The sequence below is a fragment of the Callithrix jacchus genome, chromosome 18 (genome assembly GCF_049354715.1).
Source record: "Callithrix jacchus isolate 240 chromosome 18, calJac240_pri, whole genome shotgun sequence".
NCBI classification, from domain to species: Eukaryota; Metazoa; Chordata; class Mammalia; order Primates; family Cebidae; genus Callithrix; species Callithrix jacchus.
This window is the reverse complement of record NC_133519.1, coordinates 45,427,824-45,454,685: the sequence shown is the minus strand read 5'-3', so window position 1 is coordinate 45,454,685 and position 26,862 is coordinate 45,427,824. Positions and strand designations below refer to the sequence as shown.

The window sequence follows — 26,862 nt, the reverse complement described above, 5'->3', positions numbered from 1 at the left end:
AAATTTCATTAATAGTATATAATGTATGAGTTTTATAATATTTAAATTACATATTACATAGAATAGATATAACATGCATTGGATGTTATACAACTTCATGCATGGATGAATTTTATAAACACAATACTGAGCCAAAGAAGCCAGACACAAATGAATGCATAGTATATAATTCATTTATTTAAAGTTCAAAAGAGGAGGCGGAAGGCATTGTGTTTAGGAGAAGAATAAGGGGGTGAGAGACTTCTGTGGTATTGGTCAAATTCTGTTTCATGACCTGGATTTTGGTTATACAGATGCATTAACTTTTTTATTATTTTTCAATCTGCACACTTATTATAACCTGTGAATTCTTCTTTATATACGTTATACTTTTCAATGAAATATCTCAAAAAAATTCTTGAGGGAAAAACATTATAGGGTACCAGGTATTTAGCCAAATGACTAAATCTGTGTCTCTCTAAAATGTATATCTCAAAGCACTAAACCTCAATGAGACTGTATTTGGAGACAAATATTTCAAAGAGGAAATGAAGGTTAAATGAGGTTACAAGTGTGAAGCCCTAATTTAATCTAACTATTGTCCTTATAAGAAAATGAGGACACACTAGAGATACACATGCATCAAGGAAAGGCCACATGAAGACACAGTGAGAAGAAGATGGCTCTCTGCAGGCCAAGGAGAAAGGCCTCAGGGGAACTTCACTTGCCAGCACCTTGATTTTGGACTTCCAGCTTTCCAAACTATGAGGCAATAGATTTCTGTTGCTTAATCTACCCATTCTGTAGAATTTTGTTATGGCAGGGCTAGCAGACAAATATAATGACCAAAGAAAAAAAGTATTAGTATGACATAATGAACATGTATATTCCTATTATAGTATATAGTACATATACTATATTCCTATTATAGTATGTAGATAATATGGTATATTTATACACACACACACACATATAAAACTGAAACATACAGCGTAGGCTAAGGATATTATTTCCAGGAGAAGAAACTATATTTAAAACATTTTAGTAATAATATATATTTTGGCAATAATAAAATGAACACAATAAACGCAACTTGAAAAAAAGCACTTTAATGTGTCATGCACTGTTCCAAGCTGTTAACACACGATACTTGGCTGAATTACATAAGATCCCTATATAGTACATATTATTGTCACCCCTATTTTATGGGTTAAAAAAGACAAGATTTTGAAGGAATCAATGAACTTGCCCAAGTCCTTATATCTATTGAATAGTGAGGCAGGGATTCACCCAATTCCAAAGTCTATGCTGTTGATCACTTGTGTTATGCTGCGTGTATAAGTATAAACAGTGAAATGCCATTTTTCACCAGCTATGCAGATTGATCAAAAGATACAAAATCTCAGTTTTACATGAGGAATAAGTTTTAGTGATCTGTTGCACTGCATGGTGACCATAGCTTATAAATAATATACATACTACAAATTGCTAAAAGTAGGTTTTTAATGTTCTCAACACACACAGAAAAAATGATGGTGAGGTGATCAATATGATAATGAGCTAAACTGAATATTTCTACATTTTATATATAAATCAAGACATCACATTGTACTCCACAAATATACACAATTATTGTCACTTTAAAATAAATTGACTAATTTCAAAAACACACAATGTCCAATGTAATGCATTTTTGGGCAGGAATATAAATTACTAGGAGAATTTTAAGGGGAACATAATTTGTATCAAGTCATTATTAATATTTTATTATGATCATTTTATTATATTTATCATTTCTTAAAACAGAGTCTCACTCTGTTGCCCAGGCTGAAGTGCAGTGGCACAATCACAGCTCACTGCCATCTCAACTTCTTGGGCTCAAATTATCCTCCCTATCTCAGCCTCCCAACTAGCTGGGACCACAGGTGCAGGCCACCATGCCTGTTCAATTTTTTTTTCTATGTTTTGTAGAGATGGGGTCTCACTATATTTCCTAGGCTGTTCTTGAATTTCCAGGCTCAAGTGAGATCCTCCTGCCTCAGCCTCCCAAAGTGCTGGGATTATGGGCACCATGCCAGCCATTGAGTCTTTTTTAAATCACACAGGCAAGAAACAATGTAAGGACAAAGGTATTTACCACAGTATTATTAATAACAACAAAAATGTGTTATAGTATATTCATCAAATGATAATTGGTAAGTTAAATTATTATATATCCATTAAAAGAAATGCCTTGCATCTACCAAGCATGATATGATTGATTTATATTTATTGATAAGAAAGCATATCCATGGATTATTGTTCCATGTACTATTTTGTTCTTCATATTTTTCTACAGTAGGTATTGTATGTTTTTAATTCTTTTTTATGACATCACTAAAGATAGTTAAAAGTACAAAAATTGGGTTTGCCTCAGATGATAATGAGTTCTTCATTCATTCATTCATTCATTCATATAAGAAATATTTACTGAATCCCACTTTATTGCAAACCTTCTAAATTTTGAGGCCACAACACAAAAAAATCCCCTCATTGAAACTTTCATTACCAGAGATATTCAAATAGTATCTGAATGACAACTTGGAATAGGTGGTTCTTTATGTAGAATAATTTTATTTTTAGTAATTAAGCAAAAAGATCTTTGAGATGCCATCCATCCTGGGGAGTTTCTGAATTTATGTTTTAAGGAAAGACACAATTTCAAATGTTAAATGCTCTTTTCCTGCTCTTTTAACTTCCTAGGGCAATTTATTTGTCAGGAAAAGAAATTGAGCTATGGTTTTACTGTAGAGTTTCAGCTTTAAAATGTGTTTCTGAGAAAATCAAAGCTTGATAATGAATTCAACCACTAAAATGATAGATATATAACTGTGAGTATAAATACATATATGTATAGGATAGTCATATTTTCCCAAATGAGCCATAAGGTGGAAATTGCTAGATAATAAGAGAAATAAGTCCTGGAACTTGATATAATTTTCCAATCATCTTCTAAAAGGGCTAAGTAAGTCTTAGTTTAGAATTATAAATAATAGGGTAGTTGGAATGTCAGGAAGGTAATCACTCTTCACAAGTTTCTTTGGCACTAATTTATTACCTTAACCTTAGTTTCTATTTCTTCTATCTTTTTTTTTTTTCTTTTTAAGCTTTAATTTGTTAATTGAGGAATAAGTCTGACTTTCTCTTGAGAGGTTAAATGACAGTGGCCATAATCCTCTGAGTTCCTTAAAGTCTTTTAATATTGCTTATAAGAGACGCATTTCAATTAAGATATTGAAACCTTCAATATCGCAGTCTTACAGTGGCCATTATTCAGCATTGGTTTGGATAAGATATAAAAATGGATTTTTTTCCTACCTCATTTTTACTCATTCACTCATCTATTCAAAAACATTTCGTGAATGCTTACACATGCTGAATATTTCTCTGGGCATGCAGATGTAAACAAAGCTAACAGAGGCATCATGGAGCTTTTGTTCTAATGCGGGATACACCTAGAGAAAAAATAGAATTATTTTTGATGTATGTGCAAACAAACTGCATATAACTTCGGTTGCTTTATTAGCTAGTATGATGCGTGCACATTAAATTCACAAGTTCTCAGAAACCGTGAGATAGCTATGATTGGTATAAGGCAATATTCAGATGTTGGCTCTGAGAGGCTAACAGATCCACAGTGTAAGCACAAAACGTACTAAATCTGGTTTGTTGCACACCAAATCTCATACACCTTTCCACTATGCCTTTTGTTACAGAAATTAACTGAATAGGTTTACCTGAAATGTTCTTTTAAAACATGCTATTGTTTGACATATGTGTAATAAAAAAGAAAAACTTCCACTCTTTTTTTAAACTAAATATATATATTTAGTTTAGAAAGACCTGAGGGCTAAAATTTAAAATAAAATTTACGTGCAATTTTATATCCCAGAGTTAGGTACTAGTAATAGTTTGGTATACATCCTTCTAGCCGCATAGTTATATTAATGTATTATATAATTATTAGTTATAATAAAGCTTTATCACCTGATTTTTTTACTCAAAAATATAGACTGTTTTTATTTTAATAAATATATGCTCATTCTATCATTTTTGATAGCAGCACATTGTTTCATTTCATTCGAGTCTGTTATTTTCTGGTTAAAATATCTAAACATTTACCTCAATCAATAGCTATATACTTATTTAGGAAAACTATCCTTGAAGTAGAATTTATCAGTTAGAGGATATGAATCTTTTTTACATTATTGAACAAATTGTGGCTCTGAAAGTCTGCACCTATTTATATACTTAATCTGCAAAGAATAAAACTACCTGCCATAGTTCAGTAATTATAGTTGTTTTTCATTTTGGTGTATACAATGATATCTACAAAATTTTGCGTTCATTTATTTCACTCAGAAAAGAGCAATTTTGGGCATCCTTCACTTTAGGTACTGCTGGGTGCTGAGGATACAGTGGCAAACAGAACAATGCGTCTCTAATGTCACAAAGTTTCAGTGCTAGTGGGGAAAAAAACAAGACATCACAATTACTATTGCATTGGGATCAGCATTCAGAGAGGTTAGTACAACGAGCTGTGGGAATACAGAATGAGGCCGCCCAATTCAGTTATGGGTTGAGGGTATCAGGGAATGATTCCCATAGAAAGCAGAGATATAAAGGTTAAATAGAAGTCACTCAAGCAAAGCCAGTTTGGGAAGGTTGGCTGTAGGATTTACCAGGAGGAGGGAAATGCATGAGTGACATACCTGGTAGATGGACCAAAGAAGGTGGCCTGATTGGGTCACAGAACTCTTCCCAGAGCACATAGAGTCCTGCGTAATGTATCACAGATCTCTTATTGTAGCACATTCAGTGTTGCATAAATGGATTATCAAGTTTTTACCATAGCATATAGAATGCTACACAGGGGGTCGCGAGTTCTGACCATAGCACCTAAGGTGCTACACGGTGGACCTTCTGAGACTGAATTTCACACTGCTCTCTTCCTCCCTCACTGCACTGGCCTTCTTGACCAGGCTGTGTGAGCTCCTGCATTAAGACCTTTGCCTTTGCTCCTCCTTGGATATGGGATATTTTTCTCCTGGTTTTTCTCTATTCAAGACTTCGTGCAAATTTTACTTAATCTGTAGTATTCCTAAACCACTCAGTCCCCTACTGTGCTCTAGCTACACATCTGGATTTATTTGCCTATTTATATTTGATTATCTCCCTCCTCCTCAACACAGAATTCATCTTATCAGAGATCTGTGTTTTCATTTCTGTTTTCCCATGGCAAAAGGCAGTGCTCGGCACATAACAGACCCCCATTAAGTTTTTCTTGAATGAATGATTGGAGCACAAAGAGTAGGACTGCAGAATGGCTATAAAATAAAAATAATAGAGGAAGCCAGTAAAAAACTCTTTAAATAAAAACAGGATAAAATTCTACTTTGAACAGCAGTACAGTTAAAGATGGTTATGGAGAAAAATAACTCATTGTAAAGAATTGGTGACAGAAAGATGTGGTGGGAGAGTCAGAGCACAAAGCCATGGGTGAGGCCAGGATTTCTAACCCATTGAAAGGAACATTCAGAGATGATGACATTATAAGGGAACATTATTTAAATTTTGAAATAATTTCAGGCATACATCAGTTACATAGAACTTTCACCCAAATTCTCCACATTTGCTTTTTTTCTCCTTTTTCTTTCTATACACACATCCCCCCATCATTTTGTAAATATTAGAGATTCAGTTTCCTCTATGATACACATGACTTCAAATATTCCAATGTCAAGACCAAGAATATACCCTAATATAGCCATATTTGATATATCAAACTTGTAAACTAACACTGATATTATTTGATTATCTAATCCACCATCCCTATCCATATTTTCAAATTGTCCCAATAATAACCATTGTTACCACCATCACAAGGAAACCTAGTATAAGAACTAATACTGAATTATACATTGCATTTATTTTGCACATTTTTAAAGTCTCCTTTTGTCTGAATAGTTTATTTCCTTTGCCTTTCACAATGTTGAATTTTTTGTAGATTTGAACTCATCTAGTTGTAGAATGTCTGAGGTTACTTCAGGATTAGATTGAGGTTTTAAATTTTGGGCAGAAATAAGAACAATAAAATAAAAAGATAAAAAGATGTTAGTTTGAACATATTGTTGGTGAAGTTAACAGTGGCAGTTTTATCTACTGTGAGGTTTCTATGTTATGTTTTTACATAAACATATAAAAATTATTTGTTATTTCAGAAGGTAATGAAGTAAACGAAAAAGTGTGGGCAACTGTATTAGTCAGAGTTCTGCAGAGAAACAGAACAGAATCTATCTATCTATCTATCATCTATCTATCTATCTTCTATTGGTCCATACATATCTATATGTATAATTTTATTACAAGGAATTGACTCACACAATCATGGCAACTGAGACATCCCAAGATCTGCATTTGGCAAGCTAGAGACCCAGACATGCTGATATGTGGTTTCAGTCTGAGTTCAAAGGTCTGAGAGCCATGAGAACCAATAGTGTAAGTTCCAGTCTAAAGACCAGATAAAATAAATATTCCAGCTCAACTTAGTCAAACAGGATGAGTTTCCTCTTAACTGAGAGGAGGTCAGGTTTTTAATTTAGGGAAGACAGTCTGCTTTATCAGTCTACCCATTCAAATGTTCATTTCAAACAGAAACACCCTCACAGATGCACCCAGAGTAATGTTTGACCAAATCTGGGCACCCTGTGACTCAGTCAAGCTGAAACATAAAATTAATTAACCATTGCAGTAAATAGTGTTAGTTTGTTTCCTGAGTAAAAAAAGATGAAAGATCAAGACTATCCATTGTGTTTTTATCAAAAAGATTTGTGGATTGTGAGTACAGAAGCTAGATTCCAGAGATTGAGAAAAGACCAAGAAAATGAAGGCAGTAGGTGTTTATGAACCAAGAAAGTTTTTGTTTTTGTTTGGTTGTTTTGTTTTTGAGACAGGATCTTGCTCTGTCACCCAAGCTGGAGTGCAGTGGCACAATCTTGGCTCACTGCAACATCCACTTCCGAGGCTCAAGCCATTCTCCTGCCTCAGCCTCCCAAGCAGTTGTGAAGTCAGGGTTTTTCTGTGTTGCCCAGGCTGGTCTCAAACTCCTGAGCTGAAGTGATGCAGCTGCCTCAGCTTCCCCAAGTGCTGGGATTCCAGGCCTGAGCCACCATGCCCAGCTCCAAAAAGTTTTTAGTGAGAATTAGAAGAGAAAGAGGCCATTGCCAGAGGAGAGGATGAGATGTGGGATCAAGCAAATATGAGGTTTGTTTATGTTTATCTCTTGTTTTTTTCCCTAATAGTTTATACATTCTTAAATGCTGACAGCTGTGGCAGGTGAAAATGAAAAGATGTTGAATATTTCAGATAAATAGTATAACAGATGCAATAAAGATTCTGATAAATGTAAAAGGGGATGGGACTCACATCAACGGAGTAGGAATTTGCTTTAAGCAGAAGAGTAAACACCCATTTTACATTTCCAGGATGGAAAGAGTAAATGTAATACACAAGCAGATTCATTTGTGTACTTGGCTCTAGGAAACTGAGAACATTTCTTTTCAGTGGCTTTGGCTTTGTGAACTGAGATTTAAGGTCATATTCCAAAAATACATTCCCTGTGGCTGTCTAGGATCACAAGTAGCAGAGCTAGAAACAAAAAATGCCATATGTTAATAATTATGTACAAGAATGTGTTTTTATTATTATTATAATTGGGACACAGTCCCACTCTGTTACTCAGGCTGGAGTGCAGTGGCACCATCTCAGCTCACTGCAACCTCTACCTTCTGGGTTCCAGTGATCCTCCTGCCTCCGTCTCCTGAGTAGCTGGGACTGCAGGCATGTGTCACCATGCCTGGCTAATTTATGTATTTTTTAAAATAGAGGTGTGGTTTTGCCCTGTTGGCCAGGCTGGTCTCGAACTTCTGCCCTCAGGTCATCCACCTGCCCTGGCCTCCCTAAGTGTTGAGATTACAGGCGTGAGCCACCTCGCCTAGCCGATTATGTGCAAGAATGTTTAATCAACATTCTTATGATAACTGTCATTCTAGGATCATCATCAATGCCTATATTTTGAAAAGTTTAAGTGAACTGTGTTACAGTTCTCTCAAGAAATATAAAACTATAATTAACAAAGTAAAGTTGATCTGGAAAGACTTCTGTGATGCATTGCTAAGAAAAGAAAGCTATACAGGCCAATATAATGTGATCTTCCTTTTTTAACTGGCAAGCAATGACAAAGTACATAGTAGTAGGCATGGGGTGTGTGTGTGTGTGTGTGTGTGTGTGCATGCTATATGTACTATGACACTGGAGAAAAAGGATATAGAGGAAATAAATACACACGAGATTGTTACCAGTGGTCATTTTGTCAATAGGAGTTAAAGGGGAAAAGCAGCATCATGAGGGAGCTAAAGGGGAATCATAAAAAACAAAAAGTGCTTTAAGGGAAAAATATATGATAATGACCCATCTATGCTAAATTATTCACCATTTATACATATGCTTATAAGAACATAACAAATGTTCCAGTGGTGATAATTGCTGGACATGGTGCCTCACTCCTGTAATCCCCAGCACTTTGGGAGGCCGAGGCAGGTGGATCACAGGGTCAAGAGATCAAGACCATCCTGGCCAACATGGTAAAACCCTGTCCCTGCTAAAAATATAAAAATTAACTAGATGTGATGGCATGCGCCTGTAGTCCCAGCTACTCAGGAGGCTGAGGCAGGAAAATTCCTTGAACCCGGGAGGTGGGGGTTGCAGTGAGCCAAGATCACACCACTGCACTCCAGCCTGGTGACAGAGTGAGATTCTGTCTCAAGAAAACAGAAAAAAAAAGAAGAAAAAATGGTGATTATTACTGGGTGCTTGTTAACTCGTTAACAATTTACTACTTGGTAACATATACTCAGTGTTTTATTTTGTAATCAAAACTTTTTTTATATAATGAGAAAAATAATATATGAACCGATTTCATTGTGGAAAATGCAAGTAAGTGATTTTTCCCAATATATGAAGGCCATTTGTTGTTATTATAACATTCCCCATACTCTTAGGAGTTACAGTATTGTTTAGTTAATTGATGGTTTTTCCATTTTCTTGAGACAGTTATGCAGCCTGCAAAAATGATAATTTTATTTGCTACTTTCTTCTTTGCTTCTGTTCTCTCCTGTAATAGAACACACAGCACCACTCTACGTGATATGAGGACGGCAATAATGCTTAGCTTGCCCAACCTTAATAGTCGTGCTGTAGGAGCATATATGTTAAAGCTTGGCTTTTTGAGATAAATTTATTTACCATGTAAAAGGAAGCAGTTCTCTATTCTTTGTGCAGGAAGAGTTGTCCAGAATTAATATTGTATTTTACTCATTATCAGATTTTTTTTTGCTTTAGTCTACTAATAGATGAAATATACTAATAGGGTTTCAAATATGAAATAATTGCAACATTTCTGGGATAAAATACATTATTTTTTTATAATATTTTTAGTGTACTGCTGAATTACTCTAATTTACATTTAAGATTTATGTGTGAGATTGCTTCATTTTCAGCATTATAGTATCAGTGCTTGTGATTTACTCTGTATAAACGAAAGCAAAGAGATTGCATAATACTTTTCCAAATTGCCTGATCTCTTAAATAAAATGGATGAATTGCTTCATCGTTTGCCAATATGAATGCATGGCTCTGGAGCTGCTAGTAACCTTTGACATTGTTGTTTTTTCCTTGACATTTCATTATGTGATACAGATTAATGCTGCTGTTTTTATGTTCAAAAGACATCATTAGTTGCAGCAATAAAGTGAATGTCTTTTTCTGTAAAAAAAAAAAAAAAAGTTTCTAAGTCATTTAAATGTTTCCAGCTACCCAGAGTTTAAAGTAATGAAAATTTCCTGAGATTCACATAATTGAAATGTATAAGCCATAGGGTGAATAAATAAATCAATGGCCAGATAGCCCTAGTAGAGCAAACAGAGCTAGTGAGGCAAAGACACAAAGTTCAGAAAGAGCATACTTAAGATTCCTTTCTCAGTTTACTCAAAAGGTTTATTTTTGAAAGTTTACCATATGTAATTCTCAGTTATCAGTATAAGCTTAAAATGCAAGTATAACATTTTTAGGGTTCTCTGTAGAAAATAAAAATATATGATTTAAAGTAATTACACCAAGCATGGTGGCTCACACATATAATCCCAACACTTTGGGAGACTGAGGTAAGAGGATTGCTTGAGCCGGGGAGGTTGAGGCTGCAGTGAGCTGTAATCTTGCCACTGTACTTCAGCCTGGGTGACAGAGCAAGATCCTGTCTCTGGAAAAATAAAAGTAAATAAATAAATAAATAATGAAAATAAACCATGACAACAAAAATTCAAAAAGCCAACCAAACAAAAAACCAAAAACTTAAAAATAATTTCCAAGAATGTAATATACTAACATAGTATACAGAAATATGGCTAACATTTCTAATATTAGTATACAGAAAAATTGTACCATAATCTTCATTAAGAATGTGAAATTCTATGCCTTTTGTTTTCAGGTTGACTGTTAGCATTAACATAGACTGAGATTGGGATAGTATACTTGAAAAGGTGGATATGATCTATTATTTCTGTGCCACCTAAAGTATCAGTCTCTGCTAATTTGTAATGCAGTTTTTAAATAAAATTGATTTTCTAGTAGCCATTTGCATATATATTTGTATATACCGTCAGATTCTTCTATGCAGATAATTCAGGTATGTTAAGAAGACACATATAAAAGTCACAGTTAATTTTTTTTTAAGAAATATGTATTTTTCTGTTGAGATTGCTATTTAGATCATTTGAAATTTAAATACATGGCTGGGTGCAGTGGCTCATTCCTGTTATCTCAGCATTTTGGGAGGCTAAGGCAAGCAGATGACTTGAGGTGAGTGGTTTGGGTCAAGCCTGGCCAACATGGTGAAACCCCGTCTCTACTAAAAATACCAAACAAATTAGCCAGGTATGATGGTACATGCCTATAATCCTAGCTACTCTGGAGGCTGAGGTGGAAGGATTGCTTGAACCTGGGAGGCAGAGTTTTCAGTGAGCTGAGATTGCACCAATGCACACTCTAGCCTAGACAACAGAGTGATAATTTGTCTCCAAAAAAATAAAATAAAATAAAATACATTTAAATTATATTCCATTAGGTTTTTTCTAATGCCAAAATGGTGATGGTATAGAGGTCTCAGATATAAGTTGTCCCCTTTTATTTATTTTTTCATTTATTTCCACAGTTGAAACACTAATGTACCTATGACTTCCAAATTTTTATCTCCAATTCTGACTTTTTCCCTGCTTCTTAGACTCATTCAATTTGAATGTCTCATAATTGTATCAAAGTCAAGAATTCAAGAATTACAAAATACAACTTTAACCCCATCAATTATTTTAAAATTGTGTATCTCCCAAAAAGTAGCACCAAAAACTTGTATATTAATTTTTGTTTCTTGGTCTTCTTTGCTCTTCTATGTATTTAATATATCATATGTTACTTTAATTCTACTTTCTAAATACTTCTTAAATATGTTCCCATTTCTCCATCTGTACAACAATTACATCAATCCAAATTACTATCCACTCTTACTTAAATGAGTAAAATATTACCCTTACTGGCCTTTAAGATTTTGACCTGAACTACCTGTGGTCTATTGCACAAAAAAACTTAGAGCAATCTTTTAAAAGCATCTACAAAACAGCAAAACTAAGTTGTTACATGCTTCTCTCCTCCTTAAAACTCTTATCTCAATTATCCCAAATAATATCCCAATTATTAAGATTTGATTATCCCATTGTATGCTTATATTAAAATATGCCATGTACCACATAATGGATAATAATGTATACATAAAAATTAAAAAAATATGTAGTTCTCTATTTTCAGACGACATGATTGTATATTTAGAAGACCTTATCATCTCAGCCTAAAATCTCCTTAAACTGATCAGCAACTTCAGCAAAGTCTCAGTACAAAACTAATATACAGAAATCACAAGCATTTCTATACACCAATAACAGACTAACTAACAGAGAGCCAAATCATGAGCGAACGCCCATTCACAATTTCTACAAAGAGAATAAAATACCTAGGAATACAACTAACAAAGGATGTAAAAGGACCTCTTCAAGGAGAACTACAAAGCACTGCTCAAGGAAATAAGAGAGGACACAAACAGTTGGAGAAACATTCCATGCTCATGATTAGGAAGAGTCGGTATCATGAAAATAGCCATACTACCCAAAGTAATTTATAGATTCATTGTTATCCCAATCAAGCTACCACCCATTTTCTTCAGAGAATTAGAAGACACTACTTTAAATTTTATATGGAAACAACAAAAAAGGCTCATATAGCCAAGACAATCTTAAGCAACTAAACAAAGCTGCAGGCATCATGCTACCTGACTTCAAACTATACTACAATGCTGCAGTAACCAAAACAGCATAGTAATAGTACCAAAACAGATATATAGATCAATGAAAATGAACAGAGGCCTCAGAAATAAAACCACACATCTACACCATCAGATCTTTGACAAACCTGACAAAAACAAGCAATGGGGAAAGGATTCCCTATATAATAAATGGTATTGGGAAAACTGGCTAGGCATACACAGAAAACTGAAACTGGACCTCTTCCTTACAGCTTATACAAAAATTAACTCAAGATGGATTAAACACTTAAATGTAAGACCTAAAACCACAAAAATGCTGTAAGAAAATCTAGTTAGTACCATTCAGGACATAGGCATGGGCAAAGACTTCATGACTAAAACAACAAAAGCAATGGCAACAAAAGACAAAAGTGACAAATTGTATCTAGTTAAACTAAAGAGCTTCTGCACAGTAAAAGAAACTACCATCAGAGTGAACAGGCAACCTACAGAATGGGAAAAAATGTTTGCGATCTATCCATTTGGCCAAAGGCTGATCCAGAATCTAATAAGAACTTAAATTTTTAAGAAAAAACAAACAACCCTGTCAAAAAGTTGGCAAAGGATAGGAACATACACTTCTCAAAAGAAGACATTTATTCAGCCAACAAACATGAAAAAAAGTCATCATCATTGATCATTAGAGAAATGCAAATCAAAACCACATTGAGATACTAACTCACGCCAGTTAGAATGGCAATCATTAAAAAAATCAGGAGACAACAGATACTGGAGAGGATGTGGAAAAATTGGAACACTTTTACTCTGTTGATGGGAGTGCAAATTAGTTCACTATTTGTGAAAGACAGTATGGTGATTCCTCAAGGATCTACAACCAGAAATACAATTTGACCTAGCAATTCCATTACTGCATATATACCAGAACGATTATAAATAATTCTATAAAGACACATGCACACCTATGTTTATTGCAGCACTGTTCACAATAACAAAGACTGGGAACCAACCCAAATATCCATCAATTGTAGACCAGATAAAGAAAATGTGGCACATATATACTGTGGAATTACTATATAGCCATAAAAAAGGATGAGTTCATGTCTTTGCAGGGACAAGGATGAAGCTGGAAACCATAATTCTCAACAAACTAACACAGGAAAGGAAAACCAACCCTGCATGTTCTCACTCGTAAGTGGGAGTTGAACAATGAGAACACGTGAATGCAGGGAGGGGAACATCACACACTGGGGCCTGTCCGGGTGTGAGGGGGCTGGGGGAGAGATACCATCAGGAGAAATACCTAATGTAGATGATGGGTTGATGTGTACAGCAAACCACCATGGCACATATATACCTATGTAACAAATGTGCATGCTCTTCACATGTATCCCAGAACTTGAAGTATAAAAGCAAACTTTTTTAAGTGTGCTGTCATATGATTAATTCCATTCATACAACACTTTTATGCTTAAGTGAATTTTTCCATCTTGAGTAAATAATTTCCTGCCATACAGTAGAACATTTAATTTTAACATGGTTAACTTTTTTCAGTTTGCTAAATTTCCATCAAAATCCAATTGATTTTATTTGTTTTCACATAAGTACTCATGTTTATTAATTTTCTAGTGACTCTTTTTAACAAATTTGCCACGCTTATTCCAGTCCTATCTATGATATCAGCAAAGCACAAGAGTGATCTTTTCAATGAAGTAAGTCATGTCCCTTCGTTTTCCTGCTTTAAGCATGTCAAACATTTGCAATTGACTTTAATACTTCATGCTTTCGGTAAAAAGTTATTCACCATGTCTTCAGAAACTTTTCACATGCTGTTTTTCCATCCTTTTCCTAGATGGCTCCTCTCTTCCTTCTAGACTCTGCTATATTACCTTTTTCCCGACTAACAAATGTAGTTATTTTCTATTCTGTCACTGTCTATTCCACAATCCTAAATTGTTATTTGCAGCATTTTACAAAAGTTACAAATGTACTGCTTTTAGTTTACATAGTTGATGTCTATCATGCACAGTATTATGAATGCAAGTATTTAATTGATTTGTTCAGATATATATGTATATTTACAACCTAGCATAGCACCAGGCACATAGATATATGCAGATTATTTTGGAGCTCTTTGAAAAAGTGAAGACTGGAGATCATACTTTTATAGCCATCATTATGATACCTAAAATATTGGGATTGGATGAGCTAGTTTAAAAGATGATATAACATCAGGTAAATACAGAGGGTTGGGACTCGTTAGAGTAGGTAAGAGTTAATAAGGTTAAAATTGCATGTATATTTACTGAAAAATAATTTATCATATTTTATCCTCAAAAGTAATAGAAACTGCTATTTGCAAAACCTGAAACATCTACAAGGAATTTGTTGACCATCTTTCAAATGATTACTTAATTAACTAATGGCTGTTAGTTTTATTTCAATACTTAGTATACCATCTGATACAACAATGCAGTATTTGCTATGTGAGTTAGGATAAAGTTCAGTTACTAAGTGACTGATAAAGAGACCTTAATAATACTATATTTTTCTGTTTCTTACATGAAATAAGTCTGGAGGTGGCTCCAAAGTCATTAGTCACCCTCTTTTAATCTTTCTGCTTCACTATCTTCAAGGTGATCTATGATTTAGGTTGGGTACAAGAACTCCAGGATTTGTAAAAGAAAAGGGGTAGAAAAGAAAGTAAAAATACTCACGTTCCAGATAAAGTTTTAAGAAGCTTTACTTGAATCCTTACCCAATAACATTTTAGAACTCATTGTTGACTCCAGACTACAAGGAATACTGAAAAATGTAATTCTTTAGCTAGGAGTTTGCCAAATAAATAAATAAAACAGAAACTAAGGTCCTAGTAAAAACTAGGATGGGTAGAAGGGTAGACTGGATATAGGACAGAAAAATAACAGTATCATGTGTAAGACCTAATGATTTTGAATGATGTCACTTTAGAATTACTTATATATAAAACAGTATACCTCTGGCAGAATAGAAATATTTTCTCAGATGGTGAGAACTCAAAATATGTTCCTTACTAAAAGAAATCTAGTAAGTATTTTATTTAAAAATGTTATTACCATTTATTTTTATTTTCAGTTAGATGTGAATTATAATTTTATTTATAATCTTATATTTGTTGATTATTGTATATTTAGAACTGTGTCTTTCCTTAACTTATTCAATTTATTTTACTCTTACTTTGACCTAATGGAATTCTGTCTAGTGGTGCTGAGGAAAACATTTATACTTCAAATAATTTCACCATTTAGCAATTTTTAAGAATCCAACAGTTGAAGCTGTTTTAGAAGATCACTATAATAGGCTCAGGAAAGTGTGTGTATAGAGTAGTTTATTTGGCACACTGGGTACCAAGTAGTACATTTATTTAACTTTTCATCAGTTCATTGGCATTTTGGTGAAAAGAGGTGATGGAGGCTATTTAATTAACTTCAAATATTTCACTGGCATAAGAAACTGGATCATATGCCAGAATCATTAGCAATTTATAAGCTGAGTTGAGCAGCAAATGGTCATAAATTCAATCACATGTAACCTTTCCAGTAAATGACACCAGTCAATTGAAATTTATTATGGGGGAAATCACAGACTTTGACATTCACACTAAATACCTAGAGCATTAAGATTCTGCTTGCCAAAACCCTAGATATCGCTTTGTAGATTATGTTCAGAATTTTAAAATGCATAAATGATGAATAAGAACTAAGCAGTTCCTTTGAGTGTTATCAAGAAGTATGAGAGGTTCAATATTTGATAATACTTCATTTTCCTCAATAGGAGAAACTTATACTGTGGGACCTAGAATGATAACTGTGATTACTGAACAGTAAGTGTCATAAAACATTGGTGAGTACATTTTGGTATAGTGTAGAGTCTGGTGAGGGAGCTTGCTTGGCAAGTTTCCATTGGGTACTCATGATGAATAACCTGAAAAAGCAATCAGATTTCATTTTCTCCATCTTAAGTGGTAATGTGAGGTTACACTTAAACAGAGTAGAGTGTAATTGATTTTAGAAACTTGATTAAATTATCGATAGCCTGGTATAAATATAGCCTGAATGACTTCAAATTAAGAATACGTTTGTTTTATAGTCTTGGGAACATTGGAAAAGTGAGGAAGGAGAATAACCGGAGGATTCCATCTATAAGATATTAAAAACATTCAATATCGTTTATTTGATGCACACGCTAATAAGATCATTTCGATTTGCTTCTGCCAAACTGCTTCATAAAGTTTAACTTTTCTAGTAAATAACAGAAGGAAAAAAAAAACAGAAGCCAATCATTATTTACTAAGTGAGAACAAAGTGGCAATCATGATTAAGTGTTTTCCAAACTTGAGATTTTGCTTAGTAGATATGTCAGTCAGTGTTTGTGACACAGAGTTAGTGAGTAAAAACTTACAGAATTTTAGGATGACTTTCACACACATTATATGGAAAAAATTTAAAGTTGTTTTGGAAGTAAATCTTACATCATTATACAACATCTGACATTCCACCAAAATAGCTCAGTTTAAAAAGTTGTATATAAATATTATATTGGCCATTATAGAATTTGTTCAAGCTGATATTTTAGAGGAGCACTTCAGAGTAAAATTCCATTAGTAATAAAACCACAGACAGCATTATAGCTAAGTTAGATGCATATTTTCTATTAAAAAGACATAATTAATATAGAGAAAAATCATTTTAGCTATGAACTGTATATATGTACCCGTTTTATTTCTTCTTGCCGAAGTTAAAACATGTTTTTAATAGAGTAAATATCTAGATATTTACTTTTTTACTGAAAGGAATTTTTCCAGTAAGGATATTTTTATTTCAATATATTTCATCTTTAAAATATGAAAAGGTAACACTGTCATAAAGTTTGCATGAACATATATTTTGGAAATTGAGTTTATATGCTGACTTTATTCCACACAAGAGGACAGTAATTCAGTGATGTGGTTCCCAGGGTTAATCCAAAGCAATTCATACTGTGAAATATGTTACAGATCAAAGCAACCAAATTTAGTGACATAAAACAATGTTCTTTTTATTTACTTATAATTTTTTTGGTCAGTCAACTGTTTTTTGTGTGTGTGTCTTGACCAACCCGTTTTGATCTATATTGGGCTCTTTTGTGCATCTATAGACTCAGCTGGCAGTTTGACTGGCAGATATGCTTTAGGGTGATATTCTATCATTGCCATACTCATTATCTGAAATATGTCACCACTGGCTGTCAGCTGGGTACATCACTTCTCTTCATAATGGGACTTCATCTTCCAGAATGCTAGCTTAGACTTATTTATGTGGATATAGGTTTCCAAGTGCAACAAGAGAGAAAACCCCAGTATGCAAATACTTGCACCTGTCTGTCTGCATTATATTTGATAAAGTTCCATTGGCCAAGCAGGTCACATTGCAAGAGCCTAACAAGCAGGTAGGGAAAGATTTTGGTTTTTAAATCTGTCCTATACCTAACAATTCATTCTTTGTTATTTACCTCTAAGATACCTGGACACCAAGGAAAAACATAGACAGTCTTCTATTTCTTTCTTAATATTCACATAAAAAAGAAAAACAAATAATATACTGAAAATTCAATTTTTGATTACTTTTTCAGAGTTAAATTTTTATTTAGCAGTCAAACAATTTATTGGAAGCTTGTCAGGTGAAAATAGGATATTTAGTGTAAATATGGTTTTCTTTACAGTCTTTGATACCTCTTTTAACCATTTTCAACTGAAATATATATGTAAATATAGGGGGTAAGGACCGCAATCAACTGCAGAGAATCTTTATTTAAACATAAGATTGATTGAGTTCAACAAAAAAATAAAATAAAATTGTGTTAGCAACATATAATATATATTCAAGATTAGAATAAAACTATCTGCATTTTAAAAAAATTTAGAAGCACCTCCATTTGTCCACCAATATCGTCTCCTTGTCCACAAACCAGGGTTTGTGAAAGCCTGGAAACTAAATGGCGTGCCCTTGCCTGAGTGCTGCTGTTCCTGAGTGCTTATGTTTCCCAAAGTGTAGCCTATATAATGTTGATTTATGATCTTTATTACTCCAAATATTAATTTCATAAGCATAAGTTTGAACATTGTTCTCTTTTCTCTGATTATTATTCTGTTATACAGTAATTCATGTCAATCTTTAAAATCAAGCATTTCTTTAACTCAAGAATGCTTATGTCTATTTTATCTTTGATTAATGCTTTTCTTACATTTGTTTTAATATTTTCAGGAAATATGAACTTACATTGCATTTTTCTCATATAAATATCCATTATCTTATTTGGATATTTTCTGCTTATTGGCTATTTTTCTCTGACTTCTGAATTCAATTAACACATTAGAATTGAAATGAGGATTCAAATTTTGTTACAGTTGCTTCTGCATATTGTTATTTCTGGTAAAAACCACATGTACAATTGCATTTTAGTTTCCTTTTATATTTTTTACTTCATTCAGCTTTCTTACTCCCTTCCACACTTATGGATACCTTTCCATCTCAGTCATTATAATACAATTTTGTTCATGTGTTTAATGGGGCCCATATTTCATTGAATTTTACTGAAAAAAGGGCTTTCCAAAATTTGTCTTTTCTTGTATTTTATAAATGGGATTTTCCAATAAATGTGGAATACACTTTTTCTATTACTTACTGTAATGAAGCTTTTACCAAGTCTTATTTTTTCCTAGTCTTGGACAAAAAAATAGATAATATTTTGCACACACATACATAAAATGTTGTTGCATCTTTCTTGCTGACATCTCACCATCTATCTGGTTGAGCAAGATCTTGTCAAACTTTCTTTCCTCTTAGATTTTAAATTATAGGTTTAGTTGACTTTCAAACCATAAGTAAATTTAAAAAATTTTTTTTTATTTATTGTGCATTAGATTCTGGGATACATGAGCAGATCATGCAAGATTGTTGCATAGTTACATTCATGGCAAGGTATTTTGTTGCCACCATCCCTCCATCACCTATACATGACATTTCTTCCCAAGTAATCCCTCCCTTACCCTCCTTCCCACTATCCCTCCCATAGCCCCCCACAACAGACCCCAGTGTGTGATGTTCCCCTCTTTGTATCCAAGTGTTTTTATTGTTCAGCACCCGCCTATGAGTGAGAACATGCAGTGTTTGATTTTCTGTTCTTGTGTCAGTTTGCTGAGAATGATGTTCTCCAGGTTCATCCACGTCCTTACAAAAGACACAAACATCATTTTTCATGGCTGTATAGTATTCCATGGTATACATGTGCCACATTTTCTTTGTCCTGTCTATTACTGATGGGCATTTGGTTTGGTCCCAGGCCTTTGCTATTGTAAACAGTGCCGAGATGAACGTATGTGTGCATGTGTCTTTATAATAGAACAATTTATAGTCCTTTGGGTATATACCCAGTAATGGGATTGCTGGGTCAAATGGAATTTCTATTTCTAGGTCCTTGAGGAGTCGCCATACTCTCTTCCACAGTGGTTGAACTAAATTACACTCCCACCAACAGTGTAAAAGTGTTCCTATTTCTCCACATCCTCTCCAGCATCTGTTGTCTTCAGATTTTTTAACGATCACCATTCTAACTGCTGTGAGGTGGTATCTCAATGTGGTTTTGATTGGCATTTCTGTAATAATGAGTGATGATGAACATTTTTTCATGTTTGTTGGCTTCATATATGTGTTCTTTTGAAAAGTGTCTGTTCATATCCTTCGCCCACTTTTGGATGGGTTTGTTTTTTTCTTGTAAATCTGTTTCAGTTCTTTGTAGAGGGTAGATTGCAAAAATTTTTTCCCATTCTCGTTTGCTGCTTCACTCTAATGATCATTTCTTTTGCTGTACAGAAGCTCTGGAGTTTAATTAGATCCCATTTGTCTATTTTGGCTTTTGTTGCCATTGCTTTCAGTGTTTTAGTCATGAAGTCCTTGCCTATGCCTATGACCTGAATGGTTTTGCCTAGGTTTTCTGCTAGGGTTTTTATGGTGTTAGGTCTTTTTTTTTTTTTTTTTTTTGAGACAGAGTTTTGCCCTTGTTTACCCAGGCTGGAGTACAATGGCACGATCTCGGCTCACCGCAACCTCTGCCTCCTGGGTTCAGGCAATTCTCCTGCCTCAGCCTCCTGAGTAGCTGGGATTACAGGCATGTGCCACTATGCCCAGCTAATTTTTTGTATTTTTAGTAGAGACAGAGTTTCACAGTGGTGACCAGGATGGTCTTGATCTCTTGACCTCATGATCCACCCACCTTAGCCTCCCAAAGTGCTGGGATTACAGGCGTGAGCCACCACGCCCAGCCCGGTGTTAGGTCTTATGTTTAAGTCCTTAATCCATCTGAAGTTAATTTTAGTGTGAAGTATCAGTAAGGGGTCCAGTTTCTGCTTTCTGCACACTGCTAGCCAGTTTTCCCAACACCATTTATTAAACAGGGGATCCTTTCCTCATTGCTCGTTTTTGTCAGGTTTGTCAAAGATCAGATGGTTGTAGATGTGTGGTGTTGCCTTCGAGGCCTCTGTTCTGTCCATTGGTCTATATCTGTTTTGATACCAGTATCATGCTGTTTTGATAACTGTTGCCTTGTAGTATAGCTTGAAGTCTGGCAGCGTGATGCTGCCAGCTTTGTTCTTTTTGCTTAGGATTGTCTTGGCTATGTGGGCTCTAATTTGGTTCCATATGAACGTTAATGTGGTTTTTTCCAGTTCTGTGAAGGTCATTGGTAGTTTGATGGGGATAGCATTAAATCTATAAATTTCTTTGGGCAGTATGGCCATTTTCACAATATTGATTCTTCCTAACCATGAGCATGAAATGTTTTTCCATCTGTCTGTGTATTCTCTTATTTCCTTGAGCAGCGATTTGTAGCTCTCCTTGAAGAGGTTCTTTACCTCCTTTGTTAGATGTATTCCTAGTATTTTAGTATTCTTGTAGCAATTGTGATCGGGAGTTTGCTCTTGATTTGGCTCTCTGTTTGTCTGTTATTGGTGTATAGAAATGCTTGTGATTTCTGTACATTGATTTATATCCTGAGACTTTCTGAAGCTGCTTATCAACTTAAGGAGAGTTTGTGCTGAGATATTGGGTCTTCTAAATATACCATCATATTGTCTGCAAATAGAGACAATTTGACTTCATCCTTTCTGAATTGAATACACTTTATTTCTTTTTCTTACCTGATTGCTCTGGCTAAAACTTCCAATACTGTATTGAATAAGAGTGGAGAGAGAGGGCATCCTTGTCTAGTGCTAGGTTTCAAAGGGAATGCTTCCAGTTTTTGCCCATTCAGTATGATATTGGCTGTGGGTTTGTCATAAATAGCTTTTATTATTTTGTGATAGGTTCCATTGATACCTAGTTTATTGAGAGTTTTTAGCATGCAGGGCTGTTGAATTTTGTCAAAGGCCTTCTCTTCATCTATTGAGATAATCATGTGGTTTTTGTCTTTGGTTCTATTTATGTGTTGGACTACGTTTATGGACTTGCCTATGTTGAACCAGCCTTGCATCCCTGGGTTGAAGCCTACTTGATCATGATGGATAAGCTTTTTGATGTGCTGTTGCAGTCGGTTTGCCAGTATTTTATTGAAGATTTTTGCATCTATGTTCATCATGGAGATTGTCCTGAAGTTTTCTTTTTTATTTTGTTGAGTCTCTGCCAGGTTTTGGTATCAGGATGATGTTGGTGTCACACAATGAGTTGGGGAGGATTCCTTTTTTTTGTATTGTTTGGAATAATTTCAGAAGCAGTGGTACCAGCTCCTCTTTGTATGTCTGGTAGAATTCGGCTGTGAACCCTCTGGGACCTGGACATTTTTTGGTTGTAGGCTGTTTATTACTGCCTCAACCTCAGCCCTTGTTACTGGTCTGTTCAGGGTTACAGTTTCTTTCTGGTTTAGTTTTGGTAGGGTGTAAGTGTCCATGAATTTATCCATTTCTTCCAGGTTTATAGGTTTATGTGCATACAGTTGTTTGTAGTAATCTCTGTTGGTGGTTTGTATTTCTGTGGAATCCGTGGTGATACCTTCTTTATCATTTTTTATTCCATCTATTTGATTCTTCTCTCTTATGTTTTTATTAATCTGGCTAGTGGTCTATTTTGTTGATCTTTTCAGAAACCAGCTCCTGGATTTATTGATTTTTTGAAGGCTACTTTTGTATCTCAATCTCCTTCATTTCTGCTCTGTCCTTTGTTATTTCTTGTCTTCTGCCAGCTTTTGAGTTTTTTTTTTAATCTTGCTCCTCTAGCTCTTTTAATTTTGATGATAGGGTGTCAGTTTTAGATCTTTCCTTGTTTCTCATGTGGGTGTTTATTGCTATAAATTTCTCTCTAGACACTGTTTTAAATGTGTCCCAGAGATTCTGGTACCTTGTGTCCTTGTTCTCATTGGTTTGGAAGAACATCTTTATTTCTGCCTTCATTTCATTGTTTATCCAGTCAACCTTCAGGAGCCAGTTGTTCAGTTTCCATGAAGTTGGGTGGTTTTGAGTTAGTTTCTTAATGCTGAGATCTAATTTGATTGCCCTGTGGTCTTAGAGACTGTTTGTTATGATTTCTGTTTTTTTGCATTTGCTGAGAATGATTTACTTCCAATTATGTGGTCAGTTTTTGAGTAAGTGTGATGTGGTGCTGAGAAGAATGGATATAAAACAAAACCGGTACCTTGCTCAGAGACGTGGATATCACTCTGGTTCTGTCTCACTCGGTGGTAGCTTCACTCCAGAGAAGCTTCCTTTCGGCTGTCTTCCCCTAAACAAATCAATAGTTTTTGTTTTTGGGTTTTTTTTTTTCTTTTTTTTGAGGTGGAATCTTACTCTGTTGCCTACACTGGAATACAGTGATATGATCTCAGCTCACTGTAACCTAAGCCTCTCAGGTTCAAGTGATTCTTCCACCTCAACCTCCTGAGTGGCTGGGACCCAGGCACATGCCACCACGCCTGGCTAATTTTTGTATTTTTAGTGGAGATGGGGTTTCATCATGTTGGCCAGGCTGGTTTTAAACCCCTGATCTCAGGCGATCTGCCCGCCTCAGCCTCCTGAAGTGCTGGAATTGCAGGTGTGAGCTACCATGCTTGGCTTTGGCCGTTCCTTCCAACCTGCCCCATAAGTAAAATTTTTAATATTAGCAGCTATTGTTTAGCTAGTATTACTACTATTGAATTGAGAAAAAAAATGTTCTTCTTTTACAGGTTGCTGTATCTTCTATGCAGATAATTTAATCTTAGATTATTATAAGCCATTTATAATGTTTCTCACTCAGCAACATTAACTTTCAGAGTATCCTTATTCTGTATTCCTACTTATAAACACATTCATGCTATGTACTTTACATCATGGAATATACTGTACCATAACTAGTACATTTTGATTCCAAATATATGTGTTAGTAACATATAAAATTAAGGGTGCAATGGCAATGGCCACTTTATATACCATGTGTTGTGAATTGTAGGGATGGATTCTTAATCTCTGTTCTTCTACACATGCACATTTGCTTGCTCCCTAAAACTGTGGAATGCATGTCCCTTTAATAGATTTTTGGATGTTTCACCTGTAGTCCTGTACTATAAACTTATTAATGGGACATGGGAAGACCTGTGATGTGGGAGGGCTGGTGATGGGAGATGAAGGTTAGCATTTATAAAGAATCGCTGTGGACCCCGTGCCCTGTCATGGTGGTTGAAGAAGATAAGTACATAATTAATTTTTTATGGGAATGCTTTCCCATTACTGAATCATGTGATTATAACTTTCCTAAGTTTATACCTTGTAGTTAAAGATTTCTGTATTTACATAGTAATTGTCGAGGCCGAGGTGGCTCCGGCCAGTTGTCCTGGCGCTTAAGGAGGCGAGGCCATGAGTTCAAGGCTGATCTGAGCAATGTTACATAGTTATTGTCTTAAAAAGATTATAGAGACTTAACCAGGCATCCTAATTTTTCAGATATTCAGAATGGAAGTCAAAATATTCCTTCAAATAATTATCATACCTAAATGTTGTATTTTTACAATATTAGAAACTTTTATCAATTAAAAATGTAATATGTTTTAAAGCAATGAAAGAAAAATGCCCGTTGTAGTCACCTCTAAAGCTTTCTACATATAATTAACTGTGTAACTTCATGTCAAAAAGCAAAGTATATTAGCCAGAATATTGAGCATTTTATGATTGAAATTCTGAACAATGTCTAGATAGAGCAGAAAATGGTGACTATAAACTCAGTCCTTGCTCTAAATGCCCTTGCTTTAAAGATTTAAGTCCCTAAAATGATACAAATTTCATTTTGGATATTTAATTTCTTTCTGCTTAAGTAATAAAATATGCATAAGTAATATGGCAGAGGTGGTGATGAATGACTTAAAAGAGATAATTCTCTGGAGAATAAGGATAGTTTATAATATTAATGTTATGAGCAGTGAAGACCAAAAGAAGGTGAGAAAAATAGCTTATGTCTTGTGAATTTCTATATTTTTTTATATAAATGCTATAGCTGTTCTTGGAGTTGGAAAATGATTTGCATGATTGGTTGCCAATCACAGATTAAGAACTCTATTTTCTAATATGGTTACCAAGTTGAGCTGTATACATAGCTTTTAAATTTAGATTTCTTTGCTACAACCAGTAAGAATATCTACACTTAAAGTAGAGAGATACATAGTTTTATCTCAAACCACAAGGTACTTTTCTCCCTTTAGCGGCTGTAACCTCAGCACCTGGAATAATCTCCAACAATTATGAAAAGTGGTTGTTGAATGAATCAACAATATTTAGGAACAATGTTTTTATGTATCACATCTTTCATTTATTAGAATGCCCAAACATGCAGCATCCACCTCAATTGTTACATATGATTATTGCACATTGTGTTATTTTCTTTGTAAATGCTGTTTTTAAATGATGCTTCTTGAAGTTCTTTATTGACTTATTCTCTTTTTTCTGAAGTGACATATCCTCCCATATTTTTTTACTTTATAGGGAGAGAGCATTCGTAACTCACCAACTAATTGATAATTCAATCACTTTGAAAGTTTAATTTCTTAAGCATTAGCAAGAGCCATGGCTGCAGATTATAGTTATGAAATCTGTGGCCAAAATTAGGCTAAAAGGTGCTGTATGTTTAAGAAATAATATGAAGGTGCTCTCTGCCCAGGGCATATAGCGACACCCAAGCATCTGCCATTCACTAGCCACCACTGCTGGAATAGGTCCTCAGGGTAGATGTATGTATGTACAAACAACTGTAGCAGACAAAGGAAGATTGAATAATATGTAAGTTGTAAAGTTTTGTTTTCAAAGCCCATGGTAGATGCCTAATGAAGTAGGCTGCATCATGTGAATACTATCAGGTTGGTGCAAAAGTAATTGCAGTTTTTGCCATAATATAGATAGCCTAGAACTGATACTGACTAGCTTGCTTTTCTCCCATTCTTCCTTTATAAGTCTCTTAAGTCTTGCTAAGGCTAAAGACAGAGCAGTCTATTGAAAGGCAGCAGGTAGTGGGTGGCGGGGCAAGATGTTCAACTAGAAGCAGTGGTGATCAGAAGCTCCCACGGGAAAGAATCATAATAGCATGTGAATCCTCCACGGGCAACTGAGGCATCCGGATTCTCTCATCAGAACTGACCAGGCAGCTGGTGTGACCCCGAAAGAGGAAGGAAGAGTATCACCTGAGAGCATCATGAGCGGGGGAGCCCTCACCCCCTAGCCAAGGGAGGCAGTGAGTGAGCGTGCTACCCAGTGGGGGAAACCGTGGCTTTTCCACAGAACTGTGCAACCCATGGATCGGAGGATCACACTCATGAGCCCATGCCACTGGGGCCTAGGCTCCTAAGCCTCGAGCCATGCAGATTCTCAAGTCTCTCAGGTAGAATCTGCTTAAACCTGTGGAGTTCCCCAGGGGAGGAGTGACCAGGACCAGCACTGCAGCTGCCTGCTGTCTAAGCCATTTGCGTCTCTTCGGGAGAGCAACAGACAACCCTGGGACTGATAGCTGTCTAACACCTAAGTTCCCTGGGCAAGGGAATGGCAGCAGCCATCACTATATCTCCAGGCTGTGCTTTTCCCCTGATGGAGTTAGGGAGGCTGCATAGTTTGGTCCCAAGGGGGTCCCCCACGACCAACATACTGGCTGTGGCAGACTGGCCAGAGTGTCTTTTCAGGCCTGACCTTGACCCATCCCTCCTCACTGGGTGAGGCCTGCCTGCAGGAACTCCTAGAATTCCAGCCAGGGGCTCAGAAACAAAACTCTGATCTCCATGGGCCTGAGCCCCCAGGGGGAGGGGTGGTCGCAGTCCCTGGACCAGCAGACTTAGCCTTTCCTCATGCTAGTTCTGAGGAATCTGAGCAGCCTAGACAAGTGGGATCCCCCCAGCAAAGCACATCCCCT

At 35.4% G+C, this 26,862-nt stretch overlaps 1 protein-coding gene across 33 annotated transcripts in view; it reads left to right on the top strand.

Moving 5' to 3' along the window:
• LOC144580163 (uncharacterized) overlaps positions 1-26,862 on the top strand; it is a 341,993-nt gene that overhangs the window by 45,235 nt on the left and 269,896 nt on the right. For 11 of the 33 annotated variants that reach the window (XR_013529238.1, XR_013529249.1, XR_013529237.1 and 8 more), the window contains one exon: positions 16,253-16,301. The exons of the other annotated variants lie outside the window; for them this stretch is intronic. Coding sequence is in view for 1 of the 11 variants with exons in the window: in XM_078355340.1 (XP_078211466.1) it covers positions 16,279-16,301 (23 nt within the window). In the remaining 10 variants the exon portion in view is untranslated. The remainder of the gene's footprint in view (positions 1-16,252; positions 16,302-26,862) is intronic. 33 annotated transcript variants of the gene reach the window in all.